Source organism: Heteronotia binoei, chromosome 9, assembly GCF_032191835.1.
Source record: "Heteronotia binoei isolate CCM8104 ecotype False Entrance Well chromosome 9, APGP_CSIRO_Hbin_v1, whole genome shotgun sequence".
Taxonomy (NCBI): Eukaryota; Metazoa; Chordata; class Lepidosauria; order Squamata; family Gekkonidae; genus Heteronotia; species Heteronotia binoei.
This window is the reverse complement of record NC_083231.1, coordinates 106,283,769-106,304,827: the sequence shown is the minus strand read 5'-3', so window position 1 is coordinate 106,304,827 and position 21,059 is coordinate 106,283,769. Positions and strand designations below refer to the sequence as shown.

The following is a 21,059-nucleotide window of genomic DNA, read 5'->3' as shown; positions in this document are numbered from 1 at the left end:
ATGTGTGTGATAAAATGTAATGCCAGGTAGCAGAGAGATAAATTTTATAAAGGACACAAACACAAAGATTTTTTTTAAAACTTAAAATAAAACATGCTTAAAACATTAGCACTGGTTGGTCTTAAAGGTGCTTTCTTTGTATCTCTCCCGTGCAATCCATGGAACTGAGCAAAGGAAGCTCTGGCTCTTTCCTTCCTTCCCCAGGGACCAGGAGGGGGAGGAGCCTCTGCCAATAGGAGGAAGAGAGGTTTGGCTCAGTAGCTCTGCTGTGCAATTGAGAGAGCCTGGCAAAGCAAGCTATTCTTCCCCCTCCCCCTCAAGGGAGGAGCCTCAGCCAATGGAGAAAATAGAGGCTTTGCTCTGTAGCTCCTGTGCAATTGAGTAAGCTTGGCAAAGCAAGCTGTAGTGCAGAAGGAAGCAAGAGAGAGAGAGGGAAGCAGACAACAGCCAGTTGCTCAGGGGCCTGATCTGGCCCTCAGGCCACATGTTTGACAGCCCTGTCATAGAGGGTCATGTCAGACAGGGCTGACCCTGCCACTAGGCAAACTAGGTGATTGCCTAGGGCACTGGACTTCTGGGGCGCTAAATTGGACATCCCCATGTGACTCAGTAACGTCTATACCTGGAAAAGTTTTAGAACAAATCATTAAACAGTCAGTCCTGGAACATTTAGAAAAAATGGATGTGATTACTAAGAGCCAGCATGGTTTTCTCAAGAACAAGTCATGTCAGACTAACCTGATCTCTTTTTTTGAGAAAGTGACTACCTTGCTGGATCAGGGGAATGCTGTAGACATCGTTTATCTTGATTTCAGTAAGGCTTTTGATAAAGTTCCACATACTGTCTTTGTTGACAAGTTGGTAAATGTGGTTTGGATCCTGTTACCATTAGGTGGATCTGTAACAGGTTGACAGATCGCACGCAAAGAGTGCTTGTGAATGGTTCCTCATCCTCTTGGAGAGGAGTGACAAGTGAAGTGCCTCAAGGATCTGTCCTGGGACCTGTTTTGTTCAACATCTTTATCAATGATTTGGATGAAGGAATAGAGGGAATGCTTATTAAATTTGCAGATGATACGAAATTGGGAGGGGCTGCAAACACAGAAGAAGACAGAAACAGGATACATGATGACCTTGACAGGCTGGAAAAATGGGCTAAAGCCAATAAAATGAATTTTAACAGGGCTAAATGTAAAGCTCTGCATTTAGGTAGGAAAAATCCAATGCATGGTTATAGGATGGGGGAGACTTGTCTTAGCAGTAGTATGTGCAAAAAGGATCTAGGGGTCTTAGTGGATCATACGCTGAACATGAGTCAACAGTGTGATGAGGTGGCTAAAAAGGCAAATGCAGTTTTGGGCTGTATCAACAGAAGCATAGTGTCCAGATCACATGATATAATGGTAAGACCTCACCTGAAGTATTGTGTTCAGTTTTGGGCACCACATTTTAAGAAGGATATAGACAAGCTGGAACGGGTCCAGAGGAGGGCGACGAAGATGGTGAGGGGTCTGGAGACCAAGTCCTATGAAGAAAGGTTGAAGGAGCTGGGGATGTTTAGCCTGGAGAGGAGGCAGCTGAGGGGTGATATGATCACCATCTTCAAGTATTTGAAGGTAGCACCAGGACCAATGGGTTGAAATTAAATCAAAAGAGTTTCCGGCTCAACATTAGGAAGAACTTCCTGACCGTTAGAGCGATTCCTCAGTGGAACAGGCTTCCTCGGGAGGTAGTGGGTTCTCCTTCCTTGGAGGTTTTTAAACAGAGGCTAGATCGCCATCTGACAGCAATGAAGATCCTGTAAATTTGGGGTAGGTCTTTGTGAGTTTCCTGCATTGTGCAGGGGTTGGACTAGATGATCCTAGAGGTCCCTTCCAGCTCTGTGATTCTAAGTTAACAGATGAACCGCAATCATATTTTGAGAAATGGTTACATTGCAAGCAGGCAGGAAATGTCCAGGAATTTTGCACCTATAGGGACTGTGGCTTCAAGATAACAGCCACTAAACCCTGACTGCATAAACAAACCTTCAAAGTGCAAACCCACAAAAATGCAAGTCCGATAACTGCAGTGAAATAATGGGACAATGGAGAACAGCAAAATGATTCATATTCATATATTTAGTGTATTTCTTTATCATGTTTTGGCTTTCTCACGGAGACTCAAAAAAGGGAGCCCTCAGGCCACATGTTTGACAGCCCTGTCATAGAGGGTCATGGCAGACAGGGCCGACCCTGCCACTCGGCAAACTAGGTGATTGCCTAGGGCGCTGGACTTCTGGGGCGCTAAATTGGGCATCCCCATGTGACTCAGTGACGTTATCAGTGCAGGAGGGGGCACCAGAAATTAGCCTTGCCTAGGGTTCCAGACCCTCTAGGACTGGCCCTGATGTCAGTTCAGCAGAGGCTGTACCCATACTAGAACTTGAAGGCATCCAATGAAAATGACGGGTGATAGATTCAGGATGGACACAAGGAAACACTACTTTACACAACAGAGAGTGCTTAAAATGCGGAATTTGCTGCCAGAGGATGTAATGATGGCCACGGGAATAAGCAGCTTTAAAAGGTTCGCAGAGAAGAGGTCTGTCAGTGGCTACTAGCCATGGTGACTGAGGGGGACCTCGACATTCAAGACATGAAACTTCTGAGTCCCAGAGCCAGGAGGCAACATTAGGAGAAGGCCTCGGCCTCCATGCTCTGTTGTTGGCTCTCCAAAGGAACTCTTTGGCTGTTGTGTGAGACAGGATGCTGGAATGGATAGACCACTGGTCTGATCTAGCAGGGCTCTTACGTTCTTAGCACTGTTGCCTCTCAAAGGGCTTGGGCTCCAGACCCTTAAAACCATCATGTGTCTAATGCGCAGGAGGGACACTGAACTGCAACTATCCAAAGAGTTCGATGGTGATGGTGGAAAGTGCCATCAAGTCATAGCTGACTTATGATGACCCCATAGGGATTTCGAGGCAAGAGGCAAACAGAAATGCTTCACTAGAGCTTGACTCTGCATAGCAACCCTGAATTTCTTTGGTGGTCTCCTGCGCCTGATCACAGTCATGGAAAAAAAAATCTAACCTTCTATGAAGGACTAGCCCTGACCTGGGTAGCCAATCTAGCCCAGCTTCATCAAATTCTGGAAACGAAGCAGGGTTGAACCTGGTTAGCATTTGGATGGGAGACCCCCGAGGAAATCCAGGGTCACAATGCAGAGGCAGGCAACAGCAAACCACTCTGAACATTTCTTGCCATAAAAGTACCACAGGCATAGACGGCTTCAAGGGGAGATTGGATAAACATATGGAGCAGACGTCCATCAGCGTATAGATGGAACTCTCTGGCAAGTGATGCTCTGTATTCTTGGTGCTGGGGGGGGCACAGTGGGAGGGCTTCTAGTGTGCTGGCCCCACTAGTGTACCTACTGATGGCACCTGGGGTTTTTTAGTCACTGTGTGACAGAGTGTTGGACTAGATGGGCCATTGGCCTGATCCAACATGGCTTCTCTTATGTTCTTATGTGACACAGAGTGTTGGACTGGATGGGCCACTGGCCTGATCCAACAGGGCTTCTCTTATGTTCTTAAGTGAAGAGGTCCATCAGTGGCTATTAGCTGCAAGGTATAGATGGAACTGTCTGTCTGGGGCAGTGATGCTCTGTATTCTTGGTGCTTGGGAAGGGCAACTGTGTGAGGGCATTGAGTGTCTTGGCCTCACTGATGGGACCTCCTGATGGCGCCTGGGTTTTTTGGCCACTGTGTGACGCAGAGTGTTGGGCTGGATGGGCCATTGATCTGATCCAACATGGCTTCTCTTATATTCTTAAGTGAAGAGGTCCATCAGTAGCTATTAGCCGCAAGGTATAGATGGAACTCTCTGTGTGGGACAGTGATGCTCTGTATTCTTGGTGCTTGAGGGGGGTGGGGCAACAGTGGGAGGGCTTCTAGTGTCCTGGTCCCATTGATGGACCTCCTGATGGCACCTGGTTTTTTTGGCCACTGTGTGACGCAGAGAGTTGGGCTGGATAGGCCACTGGCCTGATCCAACATGGCTTCTCTTATGTTCTTATGTTTTCATAGGTCCACTGTAGCTTGATGACAAAAGGACTAAGAACCCACCAGTTAAAAGAAAAAAGGAAAGGTCCCCTGTGCAAGCACCAGTCATTTCCGACTCTGGGGTGATGTTGCTTTCACAGCAGACCTTTTACATGGTGGTTTGCCATTGCCTTCCCCAGTCATCTACACTTTCTCCCCAGCAAGCTGGGTACTCATTTTACCGACCTTGGAAGGATGGAAGGCTGAGTCAACCTCGAGCCGGCTACCTGAAAACCCAGCTCCCACCGGGGATCGAACTCAGGTTGTGAGCAGAGCTTAGGACTGCAGTACTGAAGCTTTAACACTCTGCGCCACGGGGCTCTTACCAGTTAAAAGTCATACATAATTTAAGGCACATGTGGCAAATGAGTTCCCCTTTGAGAAAGCCAAGGCAGGGTGCCCAAACATGTATAAGTGTTTGCCAACGTTTGCTAATGCAGAGCAGGGTTCTGGCACGGGAGGAGGCAGGGAGGAGTCTGTGGGATGGCTAGCAGCAGCTAAATAAAATTGGGCTGAGTTAGCTGTCATCTGCTCACAGGCAGGGGTAGAATTCTAGCAGGAGCTCCTTTGCATATTAGGCCATACACCCCTGATGTAGCCAATCCTCCAAGAGCTTACAAGGCTCTTTTTTATAAGCTCTTGGAGAATTGGCTACATCAGGGGTGTGTGGCTTCATATGCAAATGAGCTCCTTCTAGAATTCCACCCCTGCTCACAGGTACTTGCAGCCTGGGTGTGTTCAGAGTAATGAGCTCTTGGGCACCAGTCAACGGACGCTTAGCCTGTGGGTCATAGCCTACAGGTGGCAGAAAAAGAAGGTGGTTTCCACATGGGGTTGTGTGGTTTCCCCAAATATAATCTGCCACAAAGCTGACCTTTCCTATAGCATTTTTAAAAATTTCTCCCTTCCACAAGGGAACTCAGGGCAGCATACGTGGTTCTCTCTTCCCCATTTATCCTCATAACACCCCTGCGAGGTAAGTTAGGCTGGGGCTTTTTTTCCCAGCAGGAACACAGAGGAACGCAGTCCCAGTTGGCTTGGTGCCAGGGGGTGTGGCCTAATATGCAAATGAGGTCCTGCTGGGCTTTTTCTACAAAAAAGCCCTGTGTGAAACAATGGTGATGTGGGGGTATGGCTTAACAAGCAAATAGGGTCCTGCTGGGCTTTTTCTACAAAAAAAGCCTGGTGTGGGAAAAATGGTGATGTCAGAGGGTGTGGCCTAATATGCAAACAAGGTTCTGCTGAGCTTTTTCTACAAAAAAAGCCCTGGGTTAGGCAGAGAGATTGTGGCCAGGCCACTACCATCCAGTGAACTTCATCAAGGCCTCCCTGGTTCTAGTCTGATGCTCTGATCCAAATAGGTTCCCTCCCTCCCAGCGCATATTATTTATCTGTTTATGTAATTTATCATTGGCCTTTCTCACCGGGACTCAAGACTGCACAGAATGAGTCAACGCAGTCAACAGGATGGGACATTCAATAAGAGTTGTAATAAGAATTGGGGTTATAGGAATTGAAAAGCAAAGCGTAAGTATTAACGTTACACATTAAATGATGCAAAAGTATGTGGTGGGATCCTGCTTACAGTCATATAGATCACAGTCCCCCATAATTTGCCCAAGGAACTTTGTCAATCCTTTTGTACAGTGCTACCCTGTTGCTTGCATAGAAAAACCCTCTAGAATAAATCAGTTCTGCATAACACCTCTGAAGAACAATATATTGGTATTGTATTTAGAACAAAATACAGTTATTATGATGTAATGCAATATATAACACTGCACCCCAACCCAACAAAAGGGGGGGAATGCTGTTTGTAACTTTCACACTTGAGAGGAGGTGAATGGGGCATCACAAAGAAGTCTCAGTTAACTTCCCACAATTTGAAAGGATTCTCTTACACATTTATCTCTTAATTTGGCATAGTTATTGCTTCAACAGTTGTTCCCCCTTAATTAAATTCATACAGCTGTTGACCCTGTACACGAAACTTGTTATTCCTGCTTTGTCTCAAAATATCTTCAGTGTCATGGGTGCTGGGGACCCTGCAGAAGAAGCCGAGCCTGCAGAGCCTGCAGAAGGAACTGTGCCCCTGCCACCTGCACCAGTGCCCCTGCCTCCTGCTGAAGAAGTTCCAAGCCCCCCTGCCTCGCCCTCTCGGGTGGCTCGTGTGCGTGACCGCCTTCGTCGGGACCTCAGGGATCAGAGGAGGGCGGCACGCTCACAAGCAAGACGCTCCCTGAGCCCTGAGTGTTGAAAGGATTCTGGCCCTTCTAAGTGTGAGGATGCTTAAGTTTCGGCAGGATCCTGGCTGCTGCTCTGAGACAGCAATTAGCCCAAATGAGCAACAGGCAGCAGAGGGCTATATAGCTGTGGGCTTTGGGAGGAGGCTTTGTGGAAGCAACTAGTCACATACCTGACATCCTAGCATCCACTCCGGCTCTTGACTTTGGCTTTTGGATTCCTGACTTTGGCTTGGACCTCTGGACCCCCTGACTTCGGCTTCGGAACCTCTTACCTGTGATACCTGGATTACGATTCTGTTTTGGCGCCTTGGACCCACCTTGCTCACCAGTTGCAGACCCTGGACCGCCCCTGGACTTTGCCTGACTCAGCCCCAGCTCATGACATTCATCATGTTATGTTAATTTACCGTTCAACCTCTGTCTACAAATCTGAAAGTGTTTTTTTTTCCATTTCATTTTATCTGAAGAAGTGTGAGCACACACAAAAGCTTACACCTTGAATGAAACTTTGTTGGTCTTAAAGGCGCCACTGGCCTATAACTTCATTCTTTCAGTTCTGCATAGTTTTCAGAAAGTCAGGAGAACAGAAGCCTTCTGGTCTCCTCAGGCAGGCCATTCCGCAAGGTGGGGGCCACAACAATGGCTTGTGTATGGCCATTGATCGATTTTGCTCTTTTGCAGTTCTGCACCTGCAGAAGCCACTGCTGAGATGAGCGCAGCTGTCATGGGAGAGCACAAAGGCGCATACAGATGTTTTCCAGGGTCCCTCCGTGAGGTCTTTCCCATCTCCTATTGCCTGGTCTTTTTAAACCGGAGCTCCCAGGGATCGAACTTGAGACCTTCTGCGTGGAAAGCAGAGGCTCTTCCATTGAGCCACAGCCCCTCCCTGATTTGGGCCAGCAAAAGTCAGCTAGAAAAAGACTGCAGATTTATTAGAGACTCAGAGCGGCTTACAATCTCCTATATCTTCTCCCCCCACACACACAACAGACACCCTGTGAGGTGGGTGGGGCTGAGAGGGCTCTCACAGCAGCTGCCCTTTCAAGGACAACTCCTGTGATAGCTATGGCTAACTCAAGGACATTCCAGCAGCTGCAAGTGGAGGAGTGGGGAATCAAACCCGGTTCTCCCAGATAAGAGTCCACGCACTTAACCGCTACACCAAACTGGCTCCCTTCTCTACCCCCTTCTCTAATCACTAGACCACACTAGACAAATTACAACTAGGTAAGCATTTTAATCCAGAATAAAATGCACAGCAGTGAAGATTTATTGTACAGCCTACCTCGAGGCCCTGGGGATGCCATCAGAAAGCATTCAGAAACAAAATCCTTTTCTCTAGGCTGTGACCCTAGCGCCAAACAGCCCTTTATTGTTTTAATACCTAGGTAGGCTACAGCAAAATGGCACCGATTCTATATAGTCCTGCCGGGGGCAAGGGAAGGAGAGCGATATAGCCCAGTTTTTAAAGCAATGAATTATTGCAACCCTAATTGAAATAAACATTCATGCCGTTGGAACAGGCTGTCCAAAGATTCCAAGGAGAGGGCCGGATTTCTCTGCGGATGGGCCGATGCCATCTGACACGTCTTGGCCACCGTCCTGCATATGTTGAAGGCCGCTTCAGTCCCTCCGACTTCTACACATGTGCCCTAACTGCGAGCAGAAGAATCGCAACCTTTGCCAATTATGTCAGGCTGGGCTAGACCTCCTTATGAATTCCCCGGCCTGCCTGGCCAGCTCTCTCAAAAACAAAGCAAAGCAAAGCAAAGCGAAAAAGAAATGGGAATCAGCTAATCTCTCCAAAGCGAGGCCAGCCGTCTTGGACGGCAGCGAAGATGCTTGGAACGGCCACATCGAATCAAGGCAAATGAAGGAAAGTATCGCACTCGCGTTGCCAGTCGCTCACTCGGGGACCTGGTGTGCAGGTCTTTTCAAAACGCAGGACCCGAGTGGGAGGAGGTAGGTATGTATTATTCATTGCCACACGTTTGGCAATGGATTGCATGTTTTCGGTTCCGAGATACTGTGATGAGTGATTGTTTTGAAAACGTTGAACAAAGCAGGAGTCGAGTTGCACCTTTCAGACCAACCACGTTTTATTCAGGACGTGAGCTTTCGTGTGCTCTCTAAGCACACTTCATCAGACGAGGGGATCAGGTATAGTGGGCTGAAATACATGCAGTTTGTTGATTCAGAGGGCAAGCTGACTGTGATCACACGGTTAAACCGTGTGGCTTGGCCATTTGGTCCGGATAGCCATAAAAGGTAATAAAGTTTCCTGCCAGTTGGTGTTTCTGCAGATCGAGGTAAATCACAAAAGGACATGTTTTTAAAAAGGGAATTTATATACGGCAATATCAAGTGTCATTTTTTTTAGCAGGAATGCACAGGAACACAGTTCCAGCTGGCTTGGTGTCAGGGGGTGTGACCTAACATGCAAATGAGTTCCTGCTGGGCTTTTTCAACCAAAAAAACCCCATGTGAAACAATGATGACATCAGGTGTGTGGCCTAGTATGCAAATGAGCTCCTGCTGGGCTTTTTCTACAAAAAAAATTCAACAAAACATTCTTTTGGCCTCAGCTACCACCACAGGGTTGGTATTATTCTCTCTCTCTCAGCCCTTCTTCACAGTATATATATTTTAATTACCCCTCTTCTCCCCTGCGCTTGGACTTCCTCTGTGTGTGGGGGGCTCTGTCTCCTGTGGCAGCCATTTTGTGTCAGAATTCTAAAGGCACCCACGGGCTCAACAAGAAATAAGAGGACAAGCTTTGAATGAAGAGGTTTGTTTGATGAGCAGTGTCCAAATCATATGAATTGCCCTATATTTATAGGCCAGTATCTGAAAAGACGATTTTAGAAGCACACAAGTGCCCAACAGGATTTTCGTGATACTGTCTTCCTTTCGAATGGCAGCCCTTCATGCCCTGTCCAAAAAGGGGGTTCCTTTATAACATGGGAAGTTACTGATTAAGAAGCAAAACACCCAGCGGCCTTTTCAGGGAGTGAGAACTAGTGCAGGGCCGGCCCTCCCACTAGGCAAACTAGGCATTTGCCTAGGGCACCAGGCTGGGGAGGGTGCCAAATTGGGTCCTCCCGGCCCAGCGTCATAGGCAAATGCCCAAATTTTGCTTTGCAAGAGCTCCTGGCTGGCACGCAGCCTCTGTATCGCTCCTTGAGCGTCGTTCAGAGAACGATAGAGGCTGGCCAGAAGTCCTCCCCACCCCTCTTTGATGTTTCTGTATCGCTCCTTGAGTGTCTGAGGAGCGCAAGAGGGGAGGGGGAGTGGCGCCACGGAGGGGATGGTGGGTGGGTGGTCTGCCTGGGGTGCTCTGCACCCTCGGGCCGGCCCTGGACTAGCGGCATGCTTTTGTAGAACCAGGGCTTCATTTGCAGAGCTCAAGGGGGCATAATAGACATGGATTGCTTTTAGGCTCACAGCAGCCCAGCGAGGGAGCTCAGGCTGAGAGAAAGTACCTGTCCCAGCATGCTTTGTTGTTGTTCTTGTCCTATTATTTATTTATTTCGATTTCTAGCCCACCGTCCCCTGCACAGCGGGGCTCGGGGCGAATCACGGCAATAAATTTTAGACAGTTAAAACATAGTTATGCAAAGTTAAAACCTATGTAGAAGAAGAAGAAGATATTGGATTTATATCCCGCCCTCCACTCCGAAGAGTCTCAGAGCGGCTCACAATCTCCTTTCCCTTCCTCCCCCACAACAGACACCCTGTGAGGTGGGTGGGGCTGGAGAGAGCTCTCACAGAAGCTGCCCTTTCAAGGACAACCTCTGCCAGAGCTATGGCTGACCCAAGGCCATTCCAGCAGGTGCAAGTGGAGGAGTGGGGAATCAAACCCGGTTCTCCCAGATAAGAGTCCACACACTTAACCACTACACCAAACCGACTCTCAAGACACAAACATCAAGACACAAATTAACAGTGCTTCCTATAAAAGATCTTTGTATGTGTGCCCTTACACAAATACATACATAAATACAGGGCAAGTGGGCAAAAACAACAAAGCAGATAGCACGGAACAAACAGCACTAGAAACAGCGCAAGCAAGGTAGGGCAAGCTGAATTAATATTAATTTAGAAGAAGAAGAGATTAAATTTTTACCCCACCTTCACTCGGAGTCTCAGAGCAACTTGCAATCTCCTTTCCCTCCCTCTCCCCACAGCAGACACCCTGTGAGGTAGATGGGGCTGAGAGAGCTCTGACAGAAACTGTTCTTGAGAGAACAGCCCTCCGAGAACTTGTGGCTGACCCAAGGTCATACCAGCTGCTGCATGTGGAGGAGTGGGGAATGAAACCTGGTTCTCCCAGATTAGAGCCCATGCTTTTAGGATCTTACATCATTCTTTTACCCTCAATTTAATCCTTGCAACAACCCCAGTAAGGTAGGTGAGGCTAAGTGTGACTGGCCCAAGTTCACCCAGCGAGCTTCCATGGCATGAGTGGGGATTTGAACCTGGGTCTCCCAGATCCTAGCCCAACACTCTTCACCACCAAACCACATTGGCCCCTAGAGTCCACCCTCCAAAGCATCCAAGTTCTCCAGGGGAAGAAGGAGACAAAGAAGAAGAAGGTTGGTTTATACCCCGCCCTTCTCTCTGAATCAGAGTCTCAGAGCAGCTTACAATCTCCTTTATCTTCTTCCTCCACAACAGACACCCTGCGAGTTGGATGGGGCTGAGACTCTCACAGCAGCTGCCTTTTCAAGGACAACTCTATGAGAGCTATGGCCGGGGGAAATTGTTACAGCCGTTTTCTAATTTCTGCTCTTAGCAGGCACATGAGGTCAAACAAGCCCTTCAATAAATGCAGGCCGAGCTTGGGCTCCCTGCCCCCTCCACACACTTAATCTCTGGTTTCATTAATTGATTGTGTTTTTTGCTCACTTCCAGATGTGTGAATTAAGAGTTCCAGCTGACCGGGAACTCCAATTGCTGTGGAGGAATGTTATCTGGAGCATGGTTGAAAGGGACATTGCTGCACGTCCCGAAGTTGATTCCAGTGGTCTGTTGAGGGACGGCAGGGATTGGGGGGGCGGGGGCAGACAACACTTGTTTCCTTCTGGTTGGCTATAGAAGGAATTGGCAATGCCCAGAGATGGCTGAAGCCTACATATGGCTGCTGGATCAGAGATCCAAGAAATCAGTCTGTGATCTGCAAAGCTGTGCTTGTTTGTTAAACTCTTCATTAAAAAAAGAGAGAGAGAGAGAGAGAGAGAGAGGAGGAGGAGGAGGAGGAGGAAAAAACAAAAGGTTTCAGTGCTTAGTCTGATAGTGCTGGGGCAATCCTAAAAACACTTTCTTGGGAGTTTCAGAGGGCAGGAACCTAAATGAGTGAGCAGCTAAAGCGTAAAATAAAATGCACTTATTGCACAGTGCACCGAAACTCAAAATGAAAAACAACCAGGGTTGTTGTGGGGGTTTTTTTTGTAGCTGGGGTTGCCAGGTCTGACTCAAGAAATGTCTGGGGACTTTGGGGGTGGAGCCAGGAGCAAGGGTTTGACAAGCACGATTCAGCTCTGTTCTGGCCATCACATTTAAAGGAACCATGCACTTTTTAAATGCCTTCCCTCCGTTTGGAAAGAATGAAGGACAGGGGCACCTTCTTTTGGGGCTTAGAGAATTGGAACCCCTACTCCAATCTTTTGAAACTTTTGAGGTGTTTTGAGTAGAAGCACCAGATGCTATGCTGAAAATTTGGTGCCTCTATCTCAAAAAACAGCACCCCCACAGCCCCAGATACCCATAGGGTATGGTGGAGTTCCCAGCAGACATTTCCCTCCCCCCTCCCCATTTACGGATAACCCTGAAGCGGTGGGAGGCCCTCTTAAATGGGGGATCCCCTGCCCCTACCTGAGGATTGACAATCCTATTTGTAGCAGGAACTCCTTTGCATATTAGGCCACACACCCCTGGTGTAGCCAGTCCTCCTGGAGCTTACAGTAGGCCCTGTTCTAAGAGCCCTGTAAGCTCTTGGAGGACTGGCTACATCAGGGGTGTGTGGCTTAATATGCAAAGGAGTTCCTGCTAACCCCCCCCCCCCCCCGAAAACAACACACATGGAATGCAAATACAAGATCAGAACATAGTATACAGCAATGTGTGAATTACACATGCAATAACTACTGGATTTCAGTAATGCTTTCACATATATAATAACCAAAGGACCAAATGTGTTTTGGCCGGGGGTGGGAGGGCGTCTTCAATGGTTGTACTAATACGCATAAAAAAGAAAATATAAAATATCTTTTTTCAGTCCATGCAGGTTGTATACGATTCCTAAAAATAATGTAAAATACTTGTGCAAGGATATTGTAGCACCATTGTGATTTTATCTGACTGTTTTACCATTTTAACATTGTTATCTTATGTTGTTAGCCACCTTGAGTCTTTGTAGAATGGGCGGGATATAAATCTAACATAATAAATAAATAAATTGTAACATACTGAGAATTCTTCAAATGTGCAGCAAGGACTGGATTGAACTTTATAGAGACGCATTTTAAGGACACTTTTGAATTTCTATTTGCATCTCTTATGTAAAGTGGGTTATTGACCCATCATTTGTACACTTTAAATATTGTTCTTGAAATTGATTTATATATTACTTTGAATATTTTGAATAAGAAGTGTGTGTAAGTATTCTTGAGAAAGCGAGGCTGGTTGTCACGAAACCTTTGGGTTATATCTTTGCCATCTCATCCGTGTGTTCTTTTTTTGGGTTGCACGGTTTCCATGACAGAGTAGGGATTCAAACTCAGGTCTTCTAGACCCTAGTCCAGCACTTTAACCATTACACCTGGTGTGCTTGTTCTCTCTCTCTCTCTCTCTCAGTGTAAATAAATGAATGGAAATAAATCCTGTAGATAAAGCCTCACAGACATTTGTCCTATTAGGAGGGGGGGGTTGTATTTTTTTTCTGTGTATGTGCGTGTGAGTTTGTGTGCTCACCTGGAAGTCATGGTGACCTCTGGTAACTGACCCCTGCTCAGGGCCTGGAGGATATTCAGGGAAGTGGCTGAATAAAGCCTGCCCCTGCCTCCCAACTTCTGGTATTCCGTGGAGGTCTCCCATCCAAATACTTGCCATGATCGGCCCTGCTTAGTTTCCAGGTCTGGGCTTTCCCATTAGTCTTAAAGGTAATGAATCCAAATAACCTTAAAGCCCAATCTGTCCCAGTTGAAAGAAGTTACCGTTTCTGGCTGGCTTGCAAGCCTAAGACCACAATCCACAAACCACACACTCCACGGTAATCAGGCGAACTGCCCAAGGATGCCTGGGCCTCCTTCTGAAGTTAAGTGGTTCACGGAGCGGTTGAGACGGAGTAAAGCTGGAAACACCTTTTCGAATTCCGCCTGGTGGTGCGGAGGAACGCCAAGCATGAGTGTGCCAGGGGAGGGCCACAGGTTATGTTTATTTTTCAAAGTCACCTGACTGAGCTGCCGTGTACACACGCATCAAGACGGACAGCTTTCTCTTGTATTCCAAACACAACTGGGATTGGGAAAGGGGGGGGGGAGGTGGGATGTGTAAGGAAAAGCACTGTTGAACCTCTGCCAACCGCAGCTCCCGCACTATTTGCAGAGGGGGAGGGAACCCTGATTCTCCCATGCCCTGTTGGGTTATGATCGCTAGAAGTAATGTGGACATTACTTGCATTGAGAGAGCTAACGCTGGGGGTCTAGAGAACCTGCAGTTTGTGTCGCCAGCAAGAAGGGGCATTTTTGCCCATGACTTCTGTCTCGACTTCAGGGAGAGCCAGTTTGGTGTAGTGGTTAAATCTGCGGACTCTTATCAGGGAGAACCGGGTTTGATTCCCCACTCCTCCACTTGCACCTGCTGGCATGGCCTTGGATCAGTCGTAGCTCTGGCAGAGGTTGTCCTTGAAAGGGCAGCTGCTGTGAGAGCCCTCTCAGCCCCACCCACCTCACAGGGTGTCTGTTGTGGGGGAGGAAGGTAAAGGAGATTGTGAGCTGCTCTGAGATTCAGAGTGGAAGGCAGGATATAAATCCAATATCATTGTCGTCGTCTTCTTCTCCACCTCTAAAGTGGACTGAAATGTATTAGGCAAGAATGGCGGTCATGCATAAGATGTGGCCTAAGAATAATCCACTCGCCTGGATTCAAACATGAGCAAGACACACAAACAGTGTGTGTGGGGGTTGTTTTTGCTTTTTGCTGTCAAGTTACAACCCCCGAGTGGGATTTTCAAGGCGAGAAGCGTTCAGGGGTGTTTTTCTCTTGCCTGCTTCAGGGTCAGGAGCCGGGACGGAGGCATTCCTCAGTGGTCTCCCATCGAAGTCTTAATGCTGACTTTCCCAGGGATCTGCAGGCCAGGGTCTGGAAACATCTAGGCACAGGACACACAGAACCCACCCAGCCAATCACGAAGCACAGCAGAACAAAAAAACAAAACCTCTGAAGTTCCCCCAAAGATGAACTTGTGCCGATTTGGTGTGAACTGGTTAACTTTCAGCGATTGCTGTTTACAAAAACAATCCCCGAGATGTAGGGTTGCCAATCCCCAGGTGTGGGGAGGGGATCCCCTGATTTGGAGGCCCTCCCCCTGCTTCAGAGTTGTCAGAAAGTTGGTGGGGAGGGAAATGTCCACTGGGCACTTCCATTACTCCCTATGGAGACTGATTCCCATAGGGTATTATGCAGAATTGATCTGCAGGTATCTGAGACTCTGGGGGGGGGGGCTGTGTTTTGAGATAGAGTTACCAAATTTGCAGCATAGCATCTGGTGCCTCTCCCCAAAATACCCTCCAGGTTTCAAAAGGGTTGGACCAGGGGGTCCGGTACTATGAGCCCCCCAAAGAAGGCGCCCCTATCCTGCATTATTTCCAGTGGAGGGAAGGCATCTAAAAGGTATGAGGTCCCTTTAAATGTGATGGCCAGAACTCCCTTTGGAGTTCAATGATGCTTGTCACATCCTTGCTCCTGGCTCCACTCCAATGTCTCCTGGCTCCATCCCCAAAGTCTCCCGGCCCCACCCCCAAAGTCTCCCGGCTTCACACACCCCCCCCCCCCAATGGCCCCAGATATTTCTTGACTTGGCATTTGGGAACCCTACCGAGATGGGATCCGTCAGAGAAAATGGCCCTGCGAACGCACGAAGCTCCAGCTTCACTTTGCCTTTTCTTTTCTCTTTTTACCCCATTCTAGGCGGTGAGGGGAAGAAAGGGGAGCCGGAGCCCCTCCCGGAGCCAGGGCCCCGATCCGAGGAGGGGGGTGGGACGGATCGCCCTGGCAAAAGCCGGGCGGGCGGGCGAGAGCGCAAGAGGGTGTGCGCGCCAGAGCCGGCGAGCGCCTGTTCCTTCGGGGCGGCGTAACCTCTCTCTCTCCCTCTCCCTCTCTCTCCCGCAGCCGGCTCGGCGAGGAGGAGGCGGCGGCGGCGGCGCGATTGGCTGCCGCTCGGGCAGCGCTGGGACTCTTCGCAGCCCCGCCGCACAAAAGCTCGGCCCAGCGCTGCGCCTGCCCCACTCCACGCAGGAGCGCAGCCGGGGACCTGCAGTGCCGCAGCCCCTCCGCCGCCTTCTGCTGGCCTCTCGCCCGCCCGCCCGCCCGTCCTCCCTCCCTCGCTCGCTCGCCCGGCCGGCGCCCACCTGCTGCCCGTCCCTGCCTGGGCGGCGGCGCCGGGTGCTCCCCGATCGGGCGGGATGGGCGGCTCTCCCCGCGCCCTGCTGCCGCTGCTGTGGCTCTGCCTGGGCGGGAGCCTGCTGGCGGCCGGGCAGGCGCGACGGGAGCGCTCGGCCGGGCCCGGGAAAAGCAGCGGAGGAGGCAGGAGCCGGGCGGCGCCGGGGGAGCCCGAGGGACTCTCGGCCGCGGCCGCCGCCGACATGGTCTCGGAGCACATGCTGCGCCTCTACGACCGCTACAGCCGGCGGCCCCACGACGCTCCGCGGGCGCTTCACCTCCGCCAGGGCAACACGGTGCGCAGCTTCCGAGCGCTGCCGGCAGGTGAGGCCAGGGGCGGGCTGGGGTGGCGGGGCGCCCGAGGGCAGAAGAGGCTGAGGCTCGGGGCCGGGCGAGGGGGGCTGGACCGGGCCAGCTGGGCCTGGCTGGAGGCGCGCAGCGAAGGGCGCACAGGTGTGTGCAGAGTGCCCGGGGTGCTGCTTGGGGAGCTGAACAAAGCCAGAGTCCAGTCGCGCCTTTCAGACCGGCGAAGTTTGATTCGGAATGTCAGCGTTGGTGCGCTCGAAGCGCGCTTCGTCAGGCAGGAGGATGGCACGGCGAGCAGTCCTAAATACAGAGAAAGCGGGGCAGTGGATCAGCATGCAGGATCGTGGAAACGGCCCCTTAGCAGATTAAAAGGATCCCCGCACGAAGGAGCTTGCTCTGGAGCTGGCCTCTCGCCCGTCCTCCCTCCCTCCCTCGCTCGCTCGCTCGCCCGGCCGGCGCCCACCTGCTGCACGTCCCTGCCTGAGCTTAGACCAAAAAAAAATGTGTGAACTGAAGACTAGAAAGCGGCGAGCTTGCTCACACTCACTCTGCTTAGAGAGGGACCACTGGTGCAGGCGTGCCGGGGGGGCGGGGGGGGGGTGCCTGGGTTTGCTTGCCTGCGTCCCAGAGGAGCCGCGCGTTGGTCGACTAGGCGCCCGGACGTCTCCCGCGCAGCAGCCTGGCTTTGCCCGCCGCCGCGCTCCTTCCTTGGCGGCGCTCCTGGGCGAATCGCGTTGCGCGCGGCGCAGCCAAGGGGGCGATCGGAACGGGCCGCCGGAGGCTCGCGGGTCCGGGCGGACTACACTTTCCTTCTTTGTCTCGGGTGCCCTCCTTAAAGCCGGCCTGAGCGCGAAACAGACAGCGCAACTCTTATCACTTGTCTCTCCCCGTCGATTCCAATGGGCTTAGATTGGAGTCGCGCCCAGGTGGGTTGATCCAGGTGGGCGGCCGTGCTGGTTTGAAGCGGTAGAACAAAGTCTGAACCTTGAAAAACAACCACGTTTCATTCTGGCCGGAAGCTTTCCGGTGCAAACCCTGGACTCCAACTTCGTCCCAGCAGGACAGGTTCGGGAGCGATCTGCCTTAATCCGCAGTGGAGCCATTCGATTCGAGTTCAGCGCCACTTCGGAGACCAACCCACTTTTCTGGTTATAAGCTTCGGAAAGTCGAAGCCCCCTGGGTCAGATGTCGCTGCCTTTAGGACAGAATTGCCTAGTTTGGTTTCTGTTTCTTTGATTTACATTAAGGACTCCCCCTTCCCTTCTGTATTTTTTTTAAAAAGGCACCCTTCTTCCAAGGAATGTAGAAGTCTCCCCCCCCCCCCAACCACCAAGACTCTTGTGTTTGTGTGTGTTGGCATGCCTTGTTTGTGGTGAAGCTGATGTTTCTTGGCTCATGGCAAGAGAACCCAGATGATTTCAAAGCACCAGCTGGGTCAGCCATAGACCTGGCAGAGGTTGTCCTTAAAAGGGCAGCTGCTGTGAGCTCTCTCAGCCCCACCCACCTCACAGGGTGTCTGTTGTGGAGGATGAAGGTAAAGGAGATTGTGAGCGCTCTGAGACTCTGTCCTTGAAAGGGCAGCAGCTGTGAGAGCCCTCTCCAGCCCCACCCACCTCACAGGGTGTCTGTTGTGGGGGAGGAAGGTAAAGGAGATTGTGAGCCGCTCTGAGACTCTGTCCTTGAAAGGGCAGCTGCTGTGAGAGCCCTCTCCAGCTCCACCCACCTCACAGGGTGTCTGTTGTGGGGGAGGAAGGTAAAGGAGATTGTGAGCTGCTCTGAGACTCTTTGAAGTGAAGGGTGGGATATAAATCCAATATCATCTTTTTCTTCTGGGAAGAGAAGAAGCCGCATCCCTGCAGAGAGAGTGGCCCAGAGCATAGGGGATTCATCGGGGCGGGGGGGGGGGGGGAGCTTTTGTTGACACAGGTCACCTGAGGTTCCCTTCTCTTCTGAGATCTTCCAAGTAGCCGGGACTGTGTCTCGTTGAAGATCTCCTAGCTGACTTTTTTTTTCTTTCAATGCATTCTTGGCTGCGTTACTTTGCAGCATGCTTTCCCGTTCAAAACCAATCTGCTTGAACGTCAAAGGGTGGATCTTCACCAGCATCTTTAAGGTATTTTGACCTTAAGCGTTTATATGGGTAGGAGAGAGAAAGTATTACTCACCAGGAGCTGCTCCGCCGCTAACAGAGAGCTCCCTTTGGAAAAAGCCCTGCTTTGTAGGCGAAAGCCAACACATACATGATAACGTCCAATGCGGGAGAAAAAGTGCATTGAGACATCAGGAAATGGGGAATCCATCTCGCGACTGCAGCCAGTCTGCTCAGTGGGGATTTGGTGAATGATTTGACAGCTGGAGCGAGACCACAGCCTGCACTTGTCTCAAACCTCTGCAAAGAGGAGTCCCCCCCCCTTCCTCTTCCCGACATGCTTAAACCTCTGAACCTCTGTTCCCAGGCACATACCTGAAGGCCACAATGTAAATATGTGCAGAATGATACTAACACATATGACATGCAGGGGTGACGTTCAGTGTTCCCTCTAAGCTGAGATAGCGTGAGGCAGCTCACAGATTTTTAGCCTCCAGCTCACACATTTTTGACTTAGCTCAGGAAGGATGACCCCAGAGCACACGAATTGATGCAGCAGCTCACAACTTTCATGCCAGGAGCTCACAAGGTAGAATTTTTGCTCACAAGTCCCTGCAATTTAGAGGGAACACTGGTGACATTTGAATGGCGCCCTGGTCCTCCCTGAAGTGGTTGCAGCCAATACTTCCTCTAAACTGTGGAGTCTTGCGAGCAAAAATCCTACTTCGTGAGCTACTGGCATTAAAGTTGTGAGCTACTGCGTCAATTCGTTTGCTCTGGGGCCGTTGTTCCTGATCTAAGACAAGAATGCGTGAGCCGGAGGCTAAGAAACTGTGAGCTAGCTCCCATTAACTCAGCTTAGAGGGAACCCTGGTCGCAGCCCAAACAAAGTTGCATGCCTTTGTGTTTTTAAAGTGCTGTTAACTTATTGCAAACCTTCACAGGGCAAGAGACTAACATTCGGTCGTTTGCCATCGCCTCGGTTGCTCTGAAATCTCACTTTGGGTGCCGTGCTTTGTATCCGCTACGTGAGTGCTTGCAAATATGTTCCATTGTGTTCAGCAAGGCTTGTGTAAAAAAAGAAAACCCCTTATGGACTGCAGCGGGCACCTCGCTGTTTCCAGCAAAGGGTGGATCACATCCAGTTGCTGGGTTTCAGTCTGACCGGGAGAAATGCTTCCGACTGGTGTGCTCTCAGTGTGGGTTAGGAGGCCATCTCCAAATCTGTCACTCCACAAGTAATTGGAATTTACGTGCTGATGCCCAGTGGTCATGGAGGGTCTCCAGGCTTTACAATGTGTGACTAATTCCAGTAGGTTTCACTCCCCCGCCCCTCATTTGTTTAGGATCAGCAAACAAAGCAAAATCTCTCTGTCCTGCCAGGCACCTATGCTGATGCCTCTCAGGAATGTCCGAAGCCAAGCATGATGCTGATGGCCTGCTCCTATAGGTTCGACTCACACCTCTGGAAGTCAAGGTTATTGCCTCTGAACACCCTCTGTGCTTTCATCTATCTCCCTTGCCTTTTAAGACTCACTGAGTCTATCGGCTGTTGTCATATCTTGGGACAATGCATTGCATAAGTTAACTTTGTTTTGTACAATGGAACGTTTCCTTTTGTACTGTTTGTGTGCGTGCATGCGAAGTACAATCTAGTTGCCTATGACTTTTGGAACCCTACGAATCAACGTTCTCCCAAATGCCCTGTTGTTAATAGCCTCGCTCAGGTCTTGCAGACGGAGAACTGTGGCTTCCTTGATTGAATTGAGCCATCTCAAATTGGGTCTTTTCCTGTTGCCTTCCGCTTTCCCTGGCATTACTGTCTTTTCCAGTGCCTTTTGTCTTCTCGTTAGGTAACCAAAGCACAATAGCTGCAATTTAGTCATTTCAGGTTGTAGAGAGAGTTCTTGGCCTATACCTCCCCCCCCCCATATATATGGTCTCCAGGCTTTACAACAGAAAGGAGTATGTATATGTATGTATGTATGTAGATAGATATAGATATATACGTACTTATACAGATACACACACACACACATGCACATGTATGTATATACATACACACACAACTTTTTTTTTGTAGCAGAAACTCCTTTGCATAATAGGCCACCCACCCCTGATGTAGCCAATCCTCCTGGAGCTTACAGGGCTCTTCTTTCAGGGCCTACTGGAAGCTCCAGGAGGAAGGGGTACATCAGGAGGGTATAGCCTAATATGCAAAGGTGTTCCTGCTACCAAAAAACCCCATATATATGGGACTGGCTCACTCTCTTATCTGCTAATTCCCATATCTGCTCTTTCTACATGATTCAGAAATGCAGGGCTTTCTTAATGCAGGAACACACAGGAATGCAGTTCTGGCTGGCTTGGTGACAGGGTGTGTGGCCTAATATGCAAATGAGCCCCTGCTGGGCTCCCCCCCCTTGCAGAAATCTATAAACCTGCATTGTGTCCCCACCCCCACCCCCATTAGTTTGCTCAGTGTATTTGCTGATACATTTATAGGTCACTTTTCTCTAGTTAACCCTGTACTTTGAAAAGCGGGAAACTCAAAGGACAGTGTCTGAAAAACACCGTGTCAACAGTTGCGGCTATTTTATTAGCATCGCCGAGAAGAAAAGAATTCATAATATTGTCTGACTTCAGTGTGTACTGTTGAATGTTTGCCTAT

At 49.8% G+C, this 21,059-nt stretch overlaps 1 protein-coding gene across 1 annotated transcript in view; it reads left to right on the top strand.

The window, feature by feature from the left end:
* The first annotated feature begins 16,016 nt into the window (after positions 1-16,016).
* Positions 16,017-21,059, top strand: part of BMP3 (bone morphogenetic protein 3) — a 47,149-nt gene continuing 42,106 nt past the window's right edge. Inside the window, exon 1 of the mRNA XM_060247140.1 lies at positions 16,017-16,317. Within this exon, the coding sequence (XP_060103123.1) occupies positions 16,017-16,317 (301 nt within the window). The remainder of the gene's footprint in view (positions 16,318-21,059) is intronic.